This window comes from Rhinolophus hipposideros (genome assembly GCF_964194185.1).
Source record: "Rhinolophus hipposideros genome assembly, chromosome: 16".
NCBI lineage: Eukaryota > Metazoa > Chordata > Mammalia > Chiroptera > Rhinolophidae > Rhinolophus > Rhinolophus hipposideros.
The window spans coordinates 9313296-9334418 of record NC_138062.1 but is presented as its reverse complement, the minus strand read 5'-3'; the positions used below and the strand labels follow the sequence as shown (position 1 = coordinate 9334418).

The 21123-nt window shown below is 33.3% G+C and overlaps 1 protein-coding gene across 2 annotated transcripts in view; it reads left to right on the top strand.

Annotated features, from left to right (window-relative positions):
- Positions 1–21123, top strand: part of SCLT1 (sodium channel and clathrin linker 1) — a 97784-nt gene that overhangs the window by 13928 nt on the left and 62733 nt on the right. For both annotated transcript variants that reach the window (XM_081075440.1, XM_081075439.1), the window contains exons 5-9: positions 3139–3194; positions 4550–4685; positions 6983–7105; positions 8743–8808; positions 13146–13216. In XM_081075440.1, the coding sequence (XP_080931566.1) occupies positions 3139–3194; positions 4550–4685; positions 6983–7105; positions 8743–8808; positions 13146–13216 (452 nt within the window). The remainder of the gene's footprint in view (positions 1–3138; positions 3195–4549; positions 4686–6982; positions 7106–8742; positions 8809–13145; positions 13217–21123) is intronic.

The following is a 21123-nucleotide window of genomic DNA, read 5'->3' as shown; positions in this document are numbered from 1 at the left end:
TTCTCTTTACCCTCATTTTACCTGTATTTCCCATTATTGGAGAATGGATTCCCTCCCCCCAATTACAAACATTATTTCTATCAGATTTTAGAAGCTGTTGATCCACGTCTAATATAGACTTAAGCAGCTTTTTTCTGAAACCTCTTAGTAATGAGGGTTTGTTTTAGGAGTGAAGGGAGTGAAGTAACCGAGGAAGCTGTCTGTGTAGACAGATGACCACTGTGAGTCCCAGTATTTCTAAGACTAGAATGCACAGCAGGCTCCTGGACAAGAGAATAATAGCACCTCGTGGTTTGGGATGTAATCTGATTTTCAATGAGCTACATATTTAGAGTATGTATAATACTTATAATTTGATTCTTTGATTTGAAAATGGTTTTTACGTTTTCCCCTCAAATTTTGACCTTTCTGATTGTTCGATAACCATACAATGGAAGTGTTTCTTAAATAGATGCCATGTGTGTTTCAAACTAAGCCCACCAGGAGGTGTTGAGCTCACTTTCTTAGAGATTGAATATACTCATCCTGGCTCAGACACCAATCCCTAGATCAATTCAGTTGTGACAAGATTAGCAGGGTTGACTTAATACACATGAAAGAAAGTATAACATAATATGAAAACAACCCAATCCCTTGAGACTGATTTCCTCAGAATGGAGCTGTGGATGTGACAGACACTATGTATCTCCATATTACTTTTCTTCTCATGCATGGATGAGATTCTACCGCATGCTTTGAAGTCTCTAGCACATAGTAGGCCCTCAATTTTTGATGGATGAATAAATGTCAGGGCTTATTGGACAAGGTGATTAGCTCTAGTGTATCAATCTATTTATAAATTAATGCTTTGATATGTCGCTTTACTAAAAGAACACATAATGCTTCTATCTTCTAAAAATAAAGTTCTTCTGTTGCATTTGAAATTATTTATACTTTAAATTCCTCTAAGGTTAGTCTTCTAATATGTACACTTATAAAGTGATTCTGTAGCCTCAAATTTCAAAAACAAGCATTTAGTTAAATTGCAGTTTCTGTTTTATCACAAGTTACCGTAAGTGTTTTCCTCGTCTTTACTATATGCCTTTTAGCCTGTGGTCATTTAAGTTCAAGCCAACTACAGTAATGTCTTTTAATCTTTCTAATTGTCATTAGCAACAGATTGCTCTCTTTTACGTAAATGGCATTTTCCTTTTATTTTTAGGGTTAGTGAGTTTAAAGTTTATACTGAATTCATTCTCTTGGAATTGCTATACTGACATATTTTGTAGTTTTGATTGTTATAAAATGGAATAGCTAGTTATCTTGAAATTAAACTTTTAAATTTTTAATTTTTTATAATCTGTCTTGTTCATATTATCTCTTTAATCAGCTATTTTACTAAGGGGTTTAACTTAATTTTTCCATTTGTCATTCTCCATCTAAGAGTGATTACTGAATTAATGACAAGAGAGAAGCTGAAAACCCAAGGGTCCATGATAAAAACAGGTGCTACTTTTAGAAAAAACGATGCTGATAGCTACTTCTGAGAATAGTTGCTCATGTAGATATTATTGATTAGAACTAGTTCTTATGATTTATCACATTGATTCAGTCAAAAAACAGTGTCTCTTGAAAGCAAGAAAAGTATCGCTATAAATCTCTATATGAAAGATATTCTTGCAGAAAAAGTAAATAATGGGGAAATTTGATGATATGAGAGGTACGGCTGAGGTTTTATTTCCTTCCAAGTGCTAAATGTATTGAAATATTTTACACTAAAAAATCTTTAGTGTGACTGTAATGATCCACTTTTAATCCTCACTAATGCATATATATATATACTACCTAATTATATAAGCGTAATAAATTCCTTTCATGATACACTGATATCTTTGCAACTTTTAAAGATCAACTTAAAGAAAAACTACAAAATGGGGATAATTGCTACAATAAAATCCAAACAGTTAGCATGTCATTCAAGACCTGCCACCTGTCTTTTCAATTTTGTCTTTCGTGGCATTACTCCATGTGTGGTTATTTCTCACTTATCGGGTAGTGAATCTTTCTATTTTGGTTTAATTGTAATTCAGGCACAGCAGGGACCTGGGAAAGGTTCACCTTTGCAGGCAGCTCTGTAGGTAGAATTGACTGTTACTGATTTCCTAGGCAAGCTGCCTTGAGCTTCAGTGAAAAAAGGGGCAGTTAGGCTTGGAGAGCTCAGCTTTCCAGCCTTTCCTCCTTGCCAGGTCGCTCCAGGCTTGACTCCTCTCCTTTAGCCGAGGGTACCTAGTCAAGACTAATGGACAGATCATGAGTTGTTGCAGTTTTATTTGAACTATGATTTTACACGCCCTCCCTCCTGCTCTCCATTTTCTCATTCACTCTTATTGAGAGCGGACTATACGGTGCTTGTCTTATCTAATATTTTTTGTTTCTTTGCTGTTACCTGTGTTTCTCCCTACTTGAAATGCCCTTCCTTTCCTAATGAAATCCTATAATTCCTTTATTTTCTCAGAGAAAATCATGGCTTCATCTCATTCCCTTTACAGTATAGATTTTATTCTTCTTTGTATTTTAGTGATTTTATTTTTTTAACTTTATTTTCTACTGAAGTATGTTAGTGACCACGTTGGTTTACCATAGCAGCCTTATATATAGTTCAGAGAGTTCAGACAATTAGTGAAAATGGTGAATAAGAGACTGAATAAATTACTGCTAAAAAAGATCTCTATGGAATTTTTTTTTTTTTTTTGCCATTAACAGTTTACTGTTTGAAATACAGTGCTAAACTAAGGTGATTTAATTAAAATATACATTCAGGCTGTAGGGATAATCTGATATTTTTATAATGACATAATGAAGAATATCTTTCATCTGTTTTCTATAAATACCTATAACTCATAGGAATTACATTTATAAATATTTCTCAATGTGTTATATAAAATACTTTTATTTATAGTATATTCAAAACAAATGTTTTCTTATGTTCTGTGTATCATTAAAATATCCATATATAATATTGCTCATTAGAAGTAAAGAATAATTATTTCTTAACTGTAAACTAGTGTCATAGCATGTGATTGTTTGCATATGAATGGACAACTTAATAGAGGTCTGTGGAAAAAAACGTATGGTTATAACCATATTTTATTCTTTTAGAAACAAATGGGTGAGATGAAACTACAACTTGAAAATGTCATCAAGGAAAATGAAAGGTAGATCAATTAACTATTATTTTATTATTGTCTTAGATAAATTTATTATTGTTATTTGGTGTATTGTTCATATAGTATACTGGTTAAGAATGTGGACTCTGGAGCCTGATTGCTTGCTTGACGCCTGGCTCCATTACTTACTACCTGTGTGACCTGGGACAAGTTACTTAACTTCTTTGTGCTGTAGTTTTCTCATTTATAAATTGGAGATAATAACAGAACCTATTTTAGAGAGCTGACTGTAAAGGATAAAATGCTTAAAATAGGGCACATAATGAGCACTTTATAATTGTTAGCAATTGTAATAGGATAGTATATAATGTGTATTTTATGAAATATACTGATAAAACAAAAACCTGTCAAGCAACCATCCAGCTTGGAGCTAATAACTTAAGAGCTAATACATTGCCGATACTAGTGAATCTATCCTAGTATTTCTTCCCTGCCTCATTCCTCTGCATCCGCAAGAGCTTAACACTGTCTTGAATTTTGTATTTGTCATTTTCTTGCTTTTAAAAGTTTTTTTATAGGTATATGTATTTGTAACAATATATTATGTTATTTTTAGTTTTAGTATTTATGTGTGCTTACTGTAAATAATATTTTCTAATAGAATTACACGAATTTTTTTCATGTTTTTCTGATGTTATAAAACTGTTTTCCTCATTTGCATCAATTTAAAATAAAACGTTTAATCGGTCTTTTAAGTTGTACCTTTCTGTGCTTTATTTAAAAATTGTTTTACTGCATGAAATATCTGTTTAATTTAATGTGAATTTTTAAGTTGAATTTAAGGTTTTCACAATTATAGTCAAGCTTCTATAAGAATGTGCTGAAAAATAAAACCTCTGATAGTTTTGATTTCATAACTAGCAACAATTTTATTCTACTCTGTTTATTAACTGAGACTAGTAAGAGATCCAGTGAGTTTTGTGAAACAATGAAGATAAATACTTCTACAAGATTTAATAATCCAATTTCTATTCAATTGACTAGATGAAACCACTATCACATTTAAAGATTTTTTCTGAATGTTTTGTTTTATCAGTTAATAAGGTGTATATAATATTTGGATTTTACCTTTTTGAAAAATTGAAATCTCCCTAAGACAAACTGAGTTATACTTGAATTAATTACGACCAATTTAATACATTAGAAATTGTTAGATACTATTTTCAATCTTACAGCACAGTATTTAATGTTGATTTAAAATTTCTAATTTTTGAGATCTGCTAAAAATGACTTTTATATGAGGAATGATTTTCGACCCAAATGTTTATTTAATTAACCCTGCAACATTAATTACTGTTACTAAAATGAATTTAGATTATTACTGTTAACTGTTTGTTCCAAAGGTTGCACAAGGAATTAAAAGATGGTGTTGAAAAACAACTGGAGGCCCTTTCCTTTGGTACAGAGATGGGAAATGGTATCTATACAGATGAAGAAACAGTCAAGAATCTTCAAGAACAGTTACAACTAGCCAATCAGGTAAGTGACATATATATTTTCAAAATTTTATCCTGAATAAACAGAGAGGTTTTAAAAATCTGTGTTAAGCATTATTTATAAATGATAATGACAGAATAACAAAATTTTTAACAGTTAATGATTTTGTGCAATTTATAAAAATAGTTAACAGGTAACAAAACTTGTCATAAGTACCCTGTTTGTTATAAATATAGTGGTCATATATATATTTAAATTGAATCATAATGATTTCTAACATGATTTTTTTATCTTATAAAAATATTTTAATGTCAAAGGAAATTTTTAAAGAGAAAAATTAGAAGTTATCCACCTCCCTAAGTTTATATTTTTTATTTTCTGTTTTCTTCTGTTTTTTTTTTCAATTTTCAAAGATTATAGAATTATTATATCTTTCTAAAATGATACTTCTAAAATTACACCCTTTCTCCTCCTATCCTCTCTCATAGTAATTGAAATATTTGGGAAGCCATGCTATACATATGTCCTGTTTTCAACACTGTAATTTTTTGTGCTTATATATAAGGATATTTTATTCTAACTTACACTTTTATATTCTAGGTATATCATATCTTACATGGATTTGAATCCCCATTCTTCTACTTTCTAGCTGTGTGTCTCAGTTTTCTCATTTATAAATGGGGATTCAAAATTCTGTTTTATCATTTTGATTTTATAGTTATCTATGAAAAGTCATATTTTTTATCCTTTGGAAATTTGGTTTTAGAAGTGTTTATTTAACACTGAATTTTTTTTTTTTAATCTGGAAAGGGAAGGAGTTTGAAAAGTAATAGAAGAAATAAATAATGAGGAAACCATGTTCTCTGCTCTGTTCTAGACATATTATCAGGAAGGATTTATAAATATTTGTATAGAAGAAATAAATAGTAGTTTCAAAAAAGCAAAATAAAAAAAATTCTGTCTCTGAAAAGCATTTCTCTATAATACTTTTGCTGCTGTTATTTCCAATGCTAAATTGTATTGAAACTTGAAAAGTGCTTATTCTTTTTTACTAGACTTTTAAAAACCATTCTTTCCTTAAAACCATCTCATTCCTTACCCATTTCTCCCCGTCTGCCCCTCTCTTTGCCTTTCCGTCTACATCTTGCTTGATCTCATATCTCTGAAGATGATACCACTTTTTTGCTACAATTTGGATCAGTTACTTCATAGAAGATTTGATGAGGTCCAGATTTGAGCAGTCAAACGGAAAAAGCAGACTGGCTACTAACAGATTTTCCCACAAGTGTTTCTTCCTGACTCTGCCATCAGCTTGCTGAGGCACCCCAGGCCATTGGCCTAAACCTCACTGTCCCCTTCTCTAAAAAGAGAATAATGCTTTCTGTGTGCAGGCTGAATGTTTCTCAACCTCTTTGGTTTCAGGACCTCTCCTCAGGATGCTTAAGAATTATTGACCCCAAAGAGCTCTTTTGTATGTGAGTGGGGGTTATATATCTATCAGTATGTATTGTCTTACAAATTAAAACAGACATTTTCAAAAAGAAATGGGAGCATCAGTGGCCAACAGAGCAATGACAGCATCACACGTCACATCATATAAACTTTGGAAAACTGCACTGTACACTCATGAGAAGATGAGAATCAAAAAGGCAAATGACATATTCTTGTTATTATGAACATAATTTTGACTTCAAGGATCCCCGTACCACACTTTGAGTATAAAAAAAATAGTATAATACAAACAGTACACTGTAGGAGTCCCAATTTTGTTAAAAGAAAAAAAATTACAAAATTCTCTCACCAAATCACATTTATAAACATCAATGTATCCAACATTTATAAAGATGATTATATCCAGATGTTAACAATATTTACTATCAGTTGGTAAAATTATAGGTAATTCTTATTTTCATCTCTATTTTTCTGTATTTTCCTGATTTTCGACAATAAACATTTATTACTTTTGCAATTACAAAAAAAGTCTTATACTTTACCAGGGCGATTTTCTCTTTTAGTAATTTCAAAGGCTTACACTTTGTTGAGGAACAAAGAGAGTGGTTTTAAATCTGTGTCTCTGATTTAAGGATTTTAATTTTAGCTATGAAATCTGAATTTAAAAAGTTTCAATGAAAGCAGTTTTCATTTTTAGGTTTATTCTCTAAATTATTTTTAATATAACTTCATATCAAAAATATTACAGTTATGTCATCTTTACACAAATTCCATTTTTATTTTGTGACATTATGTACAAGAATGCATTTTGTAAAATAATATGATTCATTCGTACTGTGCAATAGCCTGCTAATAATTTAATGAGTTCTCAAATTTTTGTTTCATAGGAAAAAAATCAGGCTGTGGAACTCTGGCAGACTGTATCTCAGGAGTTGGACAGACTGCAGAAACTTTACCAGGAATATATAACCGAGGCCCAGATTCATGTATTTGAAAGTCAAAAACAAAAGGTAATCTTGGATTTCATGATTTTCTTGTATATCAATAAGAAATAAATCTTACTCTGGAGTAACTCAGTTTTGGAGAGGAATGCCTAAGTCTCCTCTGTGTTATTTCTGTACACCATAAATAGATCTTTAATAGTTAGAAATCTCTTGACGGATAAGATAATTATAGCAGTTCTTAGTGTATGTTGGGTTTTATAATGTGATTAGCAGTGAAAGCCGTAGTTAGTGTTAAGGAGCAGCTATAAGATTATTGTGTATAAAGCTTTTATATTCTTGATTTCCTCCCTGGCTTAAAAAGGACAAAAGCTGTCATTAGATCATGGCCAATGAACTAGCCTGCTCAAATACAATGATAACACTATGTAAAATGAAAATGTTCACACCTTTAAATGTAACTTTGTACTAAAATAGATGTCAAGTTTGTCTAACAAAAATCAGAATAGAATTTTACAATAGGAAGGGCTCTCAATGACTATTAAGGACTTCTTTCTATCTAAAGCAAGAATCATTTTATGTCCTTTCAAAGTGGGCATCTAGTTTTGCTTTATAATTCTGTTGACAAGAACTCAGCATCTCACAGGACCACCCATTCCATTGGAAAATCTGGCTCCTGTATCCTTTTACTGGTTCTTTTTCTGCTAGATACATTTCAAACTGTGGAATGATACACAATTCTGATGGTTTTTCTGTGGATTTTGAGAAGGCAGATGAGTACATTGGTTATTAGGCTTCTCTTCAACTTTCCCTTATACACTTTTCAAATTTCAGTTTGTGACCAGCTCTATTATTTCCATTATAATTAGGAATTTCTATCTAAAGAAGTTATAATAATAATACTTACATAATGCTTTGCAGTTTATAAGATAATTTTTCTCTATAAACCCTGGTTTGAAAATAGCCCGTGTGATCCTATCCATAAGACTTTTACTTCTGAAATCTGGAAACCATTTCTAATATGAGTGATTTCTTTAAGGTTGCTTCTTCATTTATTTCAGTCAGCTAAGCCATTAGTTTTGTTTTTGTTTTTTTCCAGCTGAATAAGATTATTTTTGTGTTGTAGCTTTACAGTTCATTTTTTTTGTACAAGACTTTGCAAATAAGACTTTGTCCTAATTTTCCCATTTGTCTATCAATCTTTAATTCTTACATCTGACATGTTAACAGCTCTTCCCAACTATGTGTCACCTACCCATGTAATGTTTATTAGGTCATAACAGATAATCAATTTAAACCTTCTGGGACATTCTAGCTGTGAGAATTTTAAAAAATGGGGAGCAGGGCAATAACTCCTGTGTCATGGTTTGTAGTATAGGTTTTGAATAGGTATGAATGTGGTTTTCCAGTATTGGACAAGGTTTCTCTATCATCTCTATTTACTAATGGATTTATTTCTAGATGATGGTTTCACATAAAGTAGAAATAGCTATATTAGTTTCCATGTTGCCATATATTAGTTTTTTATTTAGTTTTGTAATCATTTAAATTGTTTTTTCACTTCTTCAGCTATTCATACACAATAAAAGAAACACAACATTTCATCTAACTTAGACATAATGATTTTAGAGTTGCTTTTACTTTAATTTTAAATAAGAGTTACAAACCAAATGCTGTTTATGTACCCTCCTACCTTTCTACTGTAGGATCAGCTGACCAGTTTTCAACAACTGACTAAGCAACTTCATGTTGCTAATGAGAACATAGAAATGGTAAGTGAAAATATCCATTTAGTGTACTTGTTTATATAAACTAGAAATTGTCACCATAAAAATTATTTATGCTAATGTAAATCAACGACAACAACAAAAACTGCTCCATGAAATTAAAATAGGTAAGCAGTACTCTTTTCCCTTTATCTGTCTTTTTCTTTCACGTGTAATCACACAGCGTGGTTCACAGTACTTTCTGGAGATCTAAAGCTAACATCCATCTGAAATATATCCTAATCTGAAAATACTCTTAGCGTCCTTGATAGTCTTTTGAGAGTAATCTAGACTGTGGCCTTCTCAAGAGTAGGACTCATGCTTTCTTCTTAGTGTTTCATCCGGCACACTGCTATGTAGGTATGTCATAAGAGGAGTGAAACTCTTAACTCAGTGAACAGCCCAGTTGAAAATAATAGGACACTAAGAACCACTTGTTAGTTGACTGAACACCAGGACTAACTGATACACCTAAATTTCCCTGTGATTTTTTTCCTAAAACAAATATGATTAGCCCTTTCAATTCTGCTCCGTACCTTTTTTCACTCACTTTTATCTCTTTCAGCTTCTTTCCTTTCTCTTTCCTTTCCTTTTTCTTCTTGGAATCTTATTTTACCTCATTGTTGAGTAATAGGGTTATGACATCCCAGGTAATTACTCTCTTTTCTTCATTTTACTTTGTTCCTCTGCTAATTCTTGTTAGAACCTAATGAAAATGTCTTGTTTCAGTGAGGATTTGTGCCACCAAAAGTAAGCTGTCCAATTTTTATTTTATTTTTAAAAATTTCTCCTTTAACCATGTAAAACATTTTTAAATCCATTTCTCCCTATTTTATTTATGTTAACATTTGAAGTATCCAAGCACTTCCAATTTTTTTTATCATATACTTCTTAGAGTTTTAAAATAGTATTGAAGTGTTCCAGAACATAATGACTAATTTTCTTAATTAAGAAATCTTATTTCAACATGAAATTAATAGTTTAACATCATCATCATTCCTTCTTTCTTTCAGTATGTCCCTAGAATTATGGGGATTACAAGATCCATTGGTAATTATACTGCAGAACCCCTATTTTACAAACAACCTGAAATCATTGTGGTGAAAGTCGTGGGAAAAGAATACTTGAGTATTCACAGGAAATACATTAAATTTTTATAAGATACAGAATTCATAGTTTCAGCCAAAACTAATAATAATAAACTATGGATAAATAAAAGTGATAAAGGAATGACATGATGAACAAAAGGGATTTGTGTTATTAAGTACAAATAAAAAGACTATACTTGTGGTTAAAATGAAGGAAAATGGTTATGAGAAATTTTACAGTGTGAAAGTTTTTCCTTAAAAATGTACATTTTGAGTACCAAACAAGACTGCTAAGTGTAAAGGGAGGTAGCTAAGTGATTGTCATGGTCTCCAAGAGCATTCAAAGCATAGTCACAGGGCAAGTTTCAGTCAAAACCAACGTGAAGAAAAGTGCCCTTTAAAAATCAAGCAGTTACAAAATAGTAACCGCTATTTTGTAAAATAAAGCACAGGGAATATAGTCAGTAATATGGTAATAACTATATATAGTGCCAGGTGGGGACTTGACTTATCAGGGGGATCACTTCATAAATTACATAAATGTTTAACCACTATGCTGTACACCTGAAACTAATATAATGTTGAATGTCAACTGTAATTGAAAAATAAAATAACATAAAACTCAAGCAGTTTCTTCTTAAATTTTTTCTGATTATATGAATAAACTTACTAAATGAATAAGTTCCTCTAGATGTACAATAAATTGGTGAGTATAAAAGAAGTAAATAAAATACCTTTCATGAGCAATGACGTTAGTGATAGGTACCGTGTTTCCCCCAAAATAAGACCTAGCCGGACCATCAGTTCTGATGCATTTTTTGGAACAAAAATTAATATAAGACCCAGTCTTATTTCACTATAATATAAGACCGGTCTTATATAATATAATAATATATAATATAATATTGGGTCTTATATTAATTTTTCCTCCAAAAGATGCTTTAGAGCTGCTGGTCCTGCTAGGTCTTATTTTTGGGGAAACATGGTAGCAGGTAAAATTCCCTGACCTACGTGGTACATAAAAAAGTACAAGTTTATTTTTATTTATTTGTTTTTATCACTATACGTACAATAAGAGGTCCACCTCTGAGAGATTCTCTTTACTGAAATCATATTATTTTTTGTGATATGCTTATCTCTATAAAATTACTCAAAACTATTTGTTAATTGCGTACTAAGTTCCTTGCACTGTTACCGGTTCTCTCGTGCAAGAGAAAGTGTGTCTATCCTGGAAGTCCTATTGGTCTACCCGATAAAACAGGAATGACTGTGGAATAATCAGTGGATAAGGTGCTAAAATAGATGATGATTGGAGGGGATGCTTTTTTGGACCTTTACGAGTCTCTGGATTCTATGAGTCATCCAAGTTTGTATCTGATCACAAATAGTGAGCACAAGGCCATGTTCAGATGCTGTTGCTGAGCTCCCACCAGCATTGCTGTCAAGTGAAGTGCGTTAGTTCCCAGCATTACCTTCTTAAAATTCACGATTCCAATTTATACTTCCACTAATCTCCATCATTTGTCTTTAAGGTGCTCCCAAATGGTAAAAAACAGACACATTAATTATGCTAGTGCCAAGACAGTATATATACTAAAACATTAAGGGTGCCTTACAGACATTATAGAGGAATTCAGAGACATGAATCAGTTTGGGCTTAAGTCACTGAGATACCGTCACAGGAGAATTTGAAATGATATTAAAGATCATCTATATCTCCAAATGATAGAAACATCCTTCTATTAAATGCTTTTCAGTTAGACGATCCTCCAGCCTCTGCTTTGAATATCCCCTATAAGAGATATTATCACTTCCCCTAGCAGGCTTTTCCTTTGAATTCTGACTATTGGAAAACTAAAAATCTCTCATCAGATTTCCTCCCACTGATTTATGGTTTTATCTTTTGGCGAAATATGAAGAAGCTAAACTTCAATCAGCCCTTCAGTTATTCGCATATAACCATTATGTCTTTCCCAATTCAAGCCCAATATTACACCCAGTTTTTATTGTTGTTGTTTTTTCTCTTTTAAGTTTTCTGGTGTGGTATAATTTGCCTACATACTACTATATCCTTCTTTCTCCGCATGCAAGAGTTGGTCTCTTAAATGGTGGTCTGTGAATTGAATACTCAATTCTAGCCTGCAGTAGTCTACTTCCCAAGATAAAGATAATGATGCAGTCTGGAGGCTTTCTTTAATCTCATAAAAACATTCATTCATTTATTCCTCAAATGTATAAGTATTTAAATGTACTAAATTATGTGCCAGACACTGGGAGTTCTGGAAGAAGCTGGTCCTCAAAAAGACACTCTTATTGTAGCCAGGAATACAAAAACTTTAAATATAGTATTTAAGTATAATACAGTGTGCATTGTAAAAGGACATATAAAGTTTTATCAAAATGCAAAAAGGAAATGGTTAATTCTGCCTTAGGGTGTGGAGGGATGAATGCTGGTAGCATGGGGACATCCCAGGCAGAGGGAAATACAACAGTGTATTAAAAATATGAAATCAATGAAATTGGGTAGAGTATGAGAGAAGCACAGTGAAAATTGCCTCCAGGACTTTGGTTGGAGAGACATATGTATGATCTGTTGAGATGGGAAGAAAGTAAAATCAAGACTATAAGTAAGGAGATAATTATAATCTATAGGACTTTGCATATAAAGCATATAGACAAAGATATTTTTTACCATCTTGATAAAGCCAGCATTTATGGAAGAAAATCGGTTCCCTTAGGAAAAAATTTTGTACGCTTGGAACACTGCTTCATATCTGACTTTAGTTTACTTCACAAGCAGACCCTGAGGAAAGGGTCCAAAATATGTTGTTTATTTAGGATAATAGCTCCAGAGTTCAATTAGAACACAGGACTCAGACTTATTCCACCACAGGATTCGCAAGTTTGGGGTATTGACACACAGTTTACCTTCGGTCATTGTTATCAGGCTCCCCAGAGCAGACTGGGCACATGAATTCTACAACACCTGTAGCCTTTGCACAGACAGGTGAGCAGAGGAGCCAGAGAAGCCATAAGACACAGAAATGCAGATGCTTGTAGTTCGGAGTGACGCGGGTATCCACTGAAATAGTAACAGAGAGGACAGATGGCCAGGGTTACTTTGTACTCTCAAAAAATATAATCATTATCTTTTCTCCATTTTATTTTTTTCTTCTTATATGCCCTATAGATAATCTTTAAAGATGTAGTTTTAAATATTCTAACACTGAATGTTTTTTTTTTTTCTTGTGGCAGACTAACCAACACTTTCTGAAAACAGTAAGTGAGCAAACTGTGGAAATCGAGCAACTCCGAAAACAACTTAGGTATTTTCAAAACTAAATTTTGTTATTTTATTATTATTTTTCTTCAGGGGAACTGATGATGCCATGGTTTATCCCCCTCCGTTTTAAGCTTCTGTCAATAGCTTTTTGTATGTGTGATCTGTTGGGATGGGAAGAGCCTGAAATCAAAACTATTCGTCAGGAGGCAACTATAATATGTATGTGAGGGATGTTTTATGATGGTAAAACCAGTGCTTATGGAAGAAAATCAATCCCGTACAAAAAATGTGTAAAATTTTGCTTTTCACATTTAGGTATTTATGTGGTTTCATGGATTAAATACCTAAATGTGCAAAACTTTACAGATTTTGTTTTAAAATGCAGGAAAAATTTATTTTTAACATTTTGCTAGGGAGTCATTTCTTAATCAAAATTTAAATGCAAACCAAAAAGGAAAAGATTGATATATTTAACTATGTTAAAATATAAAACTTCTATTTCAAAAATCAGTATAAGTCAAATGAAAAGGCAACCCACAGTCTGTGAGAAGACATTTGCAATGCATATAACTGGCAATACATTAGTGTTGAGGATACAGTAACTGAGCGTCAATCATAAGTCAAACTCCATAGAACATTGTGCAAAGGATGTGAACAGACATTTCAAAAGTCATAGCAATCAGGAAAATGCATTTTGAAATAATATGATACTATTCACACCCATTTATCAAAGTCAAAAACATAATATGGGCTGTAATAACAAGGTACAAAAGAAGATTAAAGTATGATGCAATTTATATACGTTCTAAGTGTTTTAAGTAATTGTGTTATTGATTATGGATATATATTTTAGTTGTATATCCATATATATTTAGAGATCTATATCCATATCAGCATACTCATATATAGTAAAAGAATTAAATATCTATATGTTGTGTGTGTATATTATAAAAGAATAAAATAAAAACATTTCCAGGAATGATATACCCTACCCTCAAGGTAGTGATTATCTCTGTAGTAAGACCATTTGTAGAAAGAGGATTGGTGAGGCAACCTAGGTGTTTGTCACCAAGGAAATGGATATGTAAAATGTGTTAATTGTATCCTGTGAATACTATGCATCATTTAGAAACATATTTACATCTAAAGGTGTAGTTACAGCAACATAGATATATCTACAGAAAGCAAGGTTTGTATTTAAAAAGTAAAGAGAGATATGGATCTATAGTATTAAAACACATACATGCAAATATATTTTTACACACACACACACACACACACACACACACACACATGACCATTAAGTTCGTGAGCTCATCCTATAAAAAGTGCTACATACCTCATTGCCGAATATCACTACGGTCACCTTCCAAGTACTCCCCTTGGGAAGCTATGCACCTACACCAGTGCCTAGTCCACCCTTCAAAGCAATTTTGGAACTCTTTCTGGAATGGCCATCAGAGCTGTCGTCATATTACCCTTGATGTCCTGAATGTCATCAAAATGTCTTCCTTTCAATATTTCAGGTAAAGAAAGAAGTCAGGGGCCAGATCAGGTGAATAGCGAGGGTGTTCCAATACAGTTATTTGTTTACAGGCTAAAAACTCCCTCAGAGACAGTGCTGTGTGAGCTGGTGCATTGTCATGCTGCAAGAGCCCTGAATTATTGGCGAAAAGTTCAGGTCGTCTCACTTTTTCATGCAGCCTTTTCAGCACTTCCAAATAGTAAATTTGGTTAACTGTTTGTTCAGTTAGTACAAATTCATAATGAATAATCCCTCTAATATCAAAAAAGGTTAGCAACATTGTTGGAACAAGTTCACGAACTTAAGTGTCAGACCATGTATACACACACACACACACACACACACACACACACACACACACACACACATATACACATACATATATATACACACACACATATATCCAAAGGTATTATCACATTTTAATGTGAACCTACAGAATGAATGGGAATGAGAGAGGGATTGAGAATGAACAGGAAAACAAAAACAAACTAATGAGAGCAGTCTTTCATAACTAATGACAATGGGTTATGGAAAAGAAAAGTGTGGTTAACTTAAGTCTGCTTTCAAGGTTTAGAAAAGAGTAGAAGAAAAAAAAGAATATAAGAAGTATGATGTATGTAGGATAAATCAGGGTGTGGAGATCCTGGAAGGAAGATGAGTGAGGAAATTGCTTCATGAAGACCTGCGATCATATGATAACAGTTGAAATAGAAAATAAAAATACGTATAAAAGATTTTGTATAGGAAGAATTGGCAGAATTTGATCTTGGGATAAAGGACGGGAAGAATCATGTAATTTTATTGGTAAAGTTATCTTAATGATCATCTTAGTTTAACTTCCTAATTTTGTAGAAGAAACCATACTGAACCAAAGGCTCGGAAATTGCACAAAAATTCATGGATGGGCTAAATTAGAGTCAGATCTTATAATTGGTAATCTAGTGAGTTCTATACCTGGCTCTTTGACAGTATTCACAGCTGTGAGGAAATCGAGAATGAGAGCTCCTTGTTAAAGGATGTATATACATTGGGTTTTTTTTTAACATTTGCATGGAAGTGTCCTTTCACTTTTAGACATGCAGGCCTAAAGATTATCAACTGAGATTACAGATTGATGAAACTAGTTGTGGTTTTCTAAAGCCTAAAAGGTCTTGAATGTAATTGTCCATAATATTTACTGGCAATATATCCTTAGCTTAACATTAAGCAATTCAGAGTGTATACATAAAACTAAGCTTGCTTTTCCTGTCACCGTCTTGGAGGAACATAAGGATAAACAGATGCTTCTTTTAAGGATGAGAGTGTTGCTTTCAAGTTTGACAGATTCTGAATGATGGGCATATTGACATTACCAGAAGTTAGGTTTTGAGATGCTCTATGTAACCATGCCAAGAATAACTAAATCAGAAACTCTTTAAACAGTAGCGTTAAGTTTGTACTTGTGTTGAAAACATATTAGTTTTATTTGTTGTCTGATGTTATGGTACAAAAAATTAGAATCATGTGAATTTATAATTAAAGCTTTTTATCATTTTCCTTTTCGAGACTTTCTGGTGAGAAAGTCATAGCAGATTAAACTCTTTAGCCTATTTTCTATAAGAACCTTCATTCACCTGGTTTTCCCAACCCTCTAGTTCTGTACAAACTGGTATATTTTTGTATTAGTTTTGCTGTTACTTATGGAAGAACTTTTGGTTCCTTCCTTTTTGCCTTTGATCATTATTCTGTTTATCAGAAATTTTATAACTTTCTAAACCTGTTTAAAACTTGCCTTTTCCAAGAAGACTTATTCATTCCACCAGATTTTTACTCTTTTTGTGGATCTACTCGGCATTTATTCATTTAAACAAATTTTATGCTATTTCTCTTTAGGTGCTTTTTTGTCATACATATTTTTTCTAATGTATGTCCAGCTGAGTGATGGGAACAATTATTTTTCAAGTCATGTCTGCTCAAATTTTACATCTTCCTTGGAAAGTCTTTGAAGGGAAGGATTGTCATTTGTATGTAGCTTTCAGGAATAACCAATGTTATCTTGGTCGAAGGATGTTCTGTAGAGACTGATAAAGCATTTGCATAGGGGTCGATAGCATCCTCTCATCAGAGTGGCAGCATCAGAACGTTTATTTTAAAAAAAAAAATTAGTCACAGAAGAATGATCTCATTAGCAGACATAGATATTATCTTCATATAAAGAATCTAACTTAATTTAATTTATGTTTATTGAGAACTTACATACAAGTGTGCTCTGAGGGTAGAAATGATCTTCAGTAAGTTTATGTATGATATGATAGCCTCAGATTGTTTTAATTTGACCCATTTCATCTCAGGCATACTTTTGTGGCTTCAGCAATCTCTACAAAGATGAGACCCCATTACATTTTTCTAGCTCTGCGGATTGAGAGGACACACTCCAACTGACTGAGCCATCCGGGAGGCAGCTCAGCTCAGCTCAAGGTGCCGTGTTCAATCTTAGTTGCAGGGGGCGGAGCCCACCATCCCTTGTGGGAGTCGAGGAATCAAACCAGCAACCTTGTGGTTGAGAGCCCACTGGCCCATGTGGGAATTGAACCGGTAGCCTTCGGAGTTCGGAGCTTGGAGTTCCAACCACCTGAGCCACTGGGCCGGTCCTGCCGTTGATCTTGTGGGTGCACAATAGTTTTCTTTGTCTCATTATTTAGGAAAATTATATTTTATGTTTTGCTATGCAGTGATGTGTGACTACTGAGTATTTTGAGTTCCAAAACAACACACCTGGAGAAAACCATTTTTAATATAATTAGTTATAGCTGTGCAGAATGAATTAAATGATTTTCAGTGTTTCCTGTCATGGATCCAGGCTTTAAGCTATACTGACTTTGAAATCTGTTTTTAGTACCAATCATCTCAAAGTTCAAATGCATGATAGATACATGTAAGTTCTGTGGGGTTTTTTTATGTTTAATGCTCTGTTTAAATATGAAATAAAATCCAGGAAATCTTTAAAATGTGGTAATGAAATGATTTTTAGATAAGTGGTTTTATTGAAAAACAGTAGTGATGTGACAGAGATGCAGTTCTTGATATCACTCTAGTTAATTTAACGATGGCCAAATTAAATAAATCACAGTCTGTGTATATTTATTGTATTCACTTTTAACTTTTTTTACAAATGCGTACTTTTTCTTTAAAAATATTGTATGGGCTGATGATTTTTATGTAATATCTTTTTTCAAAAAAATGTATGTGTTGTTGCCAGGTAATAGTTTTATTGTAGCTGAGATACCAGAGTTCTCTCAGATGTTTTATGTTCCAATTTGAATAATATTGTGTCTTTTCTTATAAGAATGCTATGGAAATCTGGAATTCATGGATCACTATATTGGATTCATAGTGTCTCTTGGAAACGATCCCATGTGAGAAGTGGCCCTGAGCAGATGTGCTTAGTCCTAAGAATTGCCACAGTTCCTTATGTGTTGGCAGCCAGTTTTCTGAGCATAGAAAACATGTTTTAAGAAAGAGAGCTTTGCTGTCATTTTCCTGTCTCTTCACACTGTTTTACTTATATTTACCCATTATTCAAATGTTTATATCTTTCCCTCTTAAGCTTTAAGGGGAAGAAAGAAGAACATTAGACTTTACTTCCAGCACATATAGGTCAAGAGTAGGAATAAATCCATAATTTCATTGTTTAGAATTTTTGCCTCTAATAGTTGATTACTGATTTATTTCAAAATATGTATTTTATCGATAATTATAATATTCTTTTGCAAATACTCCACATTTGCACACCTAGAAATGTGCTTCAATGTAGTGGGAAGTATAAAAAGCATAGGCTTTGGAGTCAGACAGCTCTAGCTTTGTATTCTTATTTTTTGTTTTCTGCTTTGTATTCTGGTTCTGGTTGATTGTCTTGGGCAGGTTGCTTTCCCCTTCGGTGAACTTCAGTTGCAAGGTTGCAGTATTCTCTGCCTCTTAGTATCTTTGCTTTCCTCCGTTCTACTTTCATATCCAGCCTATCCAAGTACATAGGCTTGTATATTTACAAAGCAGATTTTAGTAGATTTGGGAGCGGGTATTAATGTAATAAATAGACAGTAGATATTTTCCTCCCTAGCTCTGAAAAATCAGCCTTACCTATCTTGTTGCTGCTGTAACTGCTAGGACCAGATGAAACATTCCTTTCTTTTCTCTCCTTTCTGTTGTTATATTCCTATTTCTTGCCAACTGTACAACCCCAAAACTCTTCTTGCATCTTGTTCTGTCAGTTATATTCATTCCTTTTTTTAATCTTAGTCTCTCTTTTGTTGAGTTCAAGACCTCAAATATATAGACCTACCCTGATGATTCCTGAGATTACTATATTTTTTCCTTTCCGTTCTTTAAAATTGCTTGGAGGGAAAGTCTGTATTTGCTATAGTCTCTCTCTGAAATTTCTTTCAATTTGAATTTGATCAAACCTCTCTATTATTCTTCTCCTCAAGATTACTGGTACCTTTTTTGCCTTTAAACAGAGTTCTTCATTCTCCTGGGTTGTTGATTCTCCTTGATTGAGGATTTCTCTGCCCTTCTTGAACATTTTTCTAATAGGTCTTGTATGTTTGTATCCTGATTTCTTCTCTGGGCTTTGTGGCCATTTCTTCCTTTGCTTTTACTGTTTCCTTATCCTACTTATTAAAAGTAGACCCTTCTTCAATTTCTAGCCATGTTACACATTTTTCCACCTTCCTTAGATAATTACATTCACCCCACCCAACTTAAACTTTCATCTCAGTAATGTTTGCCAAATACGCACCTCTGGCCTTGATTACTTTTTTGGGCTCTATACTTGAATTGTTAGGGCAGTCATTTTCAAACTTTAATTTTTAGCAGCAGAACCCTTTAAAATAATCTTATACATAGAGCCCCAATATAAAAAACTGATAAAAGTGGACTTACTGTGCTTGAAGCGAGAAGTGGAAGTCATCCCGCATCTTAATAACTAATACCGTCATAAAACCTAGGAGTTTTGCTTGATTCCTCTCTTTTGCTTCCCCCCCATATCCCAGTCATGTTGGCTCTATGTCCATGTTATCAAAAAGCCCGTCATCACCACTATCACTGTCCCTTGCAGTTGCCTCCTATGTCTCCCTGCTTTCACTCTTATCCCACTGTAATGCATTCTGCACACATCAACCCAAGGAGTCTTCTCAAAGCATGAAACAAATCATATCTCTTATGTGCTCAAAATACTAAGGATTTTCATTGTGATTGAAACTAATTCCAAAATTCTTACTATGCCCAAAGGCACTTACATGATCTGACCTCTGCTTTCCTTCGTGACTTCCTCTTCCACATTTTTCTCTGTGATACACACATCCAGCTAGTTATCATTTCTGTAAGTGCCTTTCTCATACTCTTTGCATTTATTGTTAATTCACTCTGCCCATCACTCTTTCACTCTAGATTTTCTGAAGTTGACCTCATTGTCCTTTAGGCTTTAGCTCAAATGTCTGTTTCTTAGATTGGCTGTCCCCGATGACACACGTCTCTCTCTTGTTGTTCTATATCATTTGCTTCATAGCATTATCACTTTCTGAAATGATCCCATTTATTTCTTTACATATTTATTGTCTGTCTCCCTCTACTACAATGTAAACCTGCCGCCTCTTCCAGTGGCACTACCTGTTTGTTGTGGTTTGGTTTAGGCTTCTCCTGCCGCTTGCTCATGTGTTAGGATTGGTTAGAGGAAGGCAGGACCAGCTTTCTAGTTCATTCTTTTCACAAATGTGAAGTTTAACTTTCTAAAGTGCAGCTCTGACCCCACTCTTCGAGCAGCTTCCCATTGCCTTTAAATCTGTACAGATTACTTACCTCGCTGTTAAGGCCGTTGACGTTGTCACCCTATCTTAAGTAGGCCCTGCATTCCTTACCTTTATGCTTGTACTTATTTTTTTCCTTTTTTTATTAGTTTCAGGTGCACAAAACAATGTAATAGACATTTATCATTTATACCCCTCACACAGTGTCAACCCTCCTCCCCCCATCCACTATCCCTCTGACATTGCACACAGCCATTACATTTCCACTGTCTCTATTCCTAATGCTGTACTCCACTGCTTGTAACTATATATATATGTATATACTTATTTTGCACCTCCTGAGGCCTTCTCTGAATCTCTGCTTGTGAGATTTACCATTCTTCTGCCAATTCTTATTGTAAACGCCTCCCACTTCAATATTCTCTGAACTAAATGCAAGTTAAATCATAAAACTTTATTTTAATCTTTTGTGATGCTTAAAATGTGCTTTAATCTCTAGACAGCTAGTAAAGATTGAAAGGAGGAAAAGAAATTAAAATGAAACCTTTCAGTTTTTCTATTTATCATCAGTTTCCTAAAGCAGAAATAATCTTTATCTAAAGATAATGATCTTTATCTAAAATTATGTTTAAGGATTTTCTA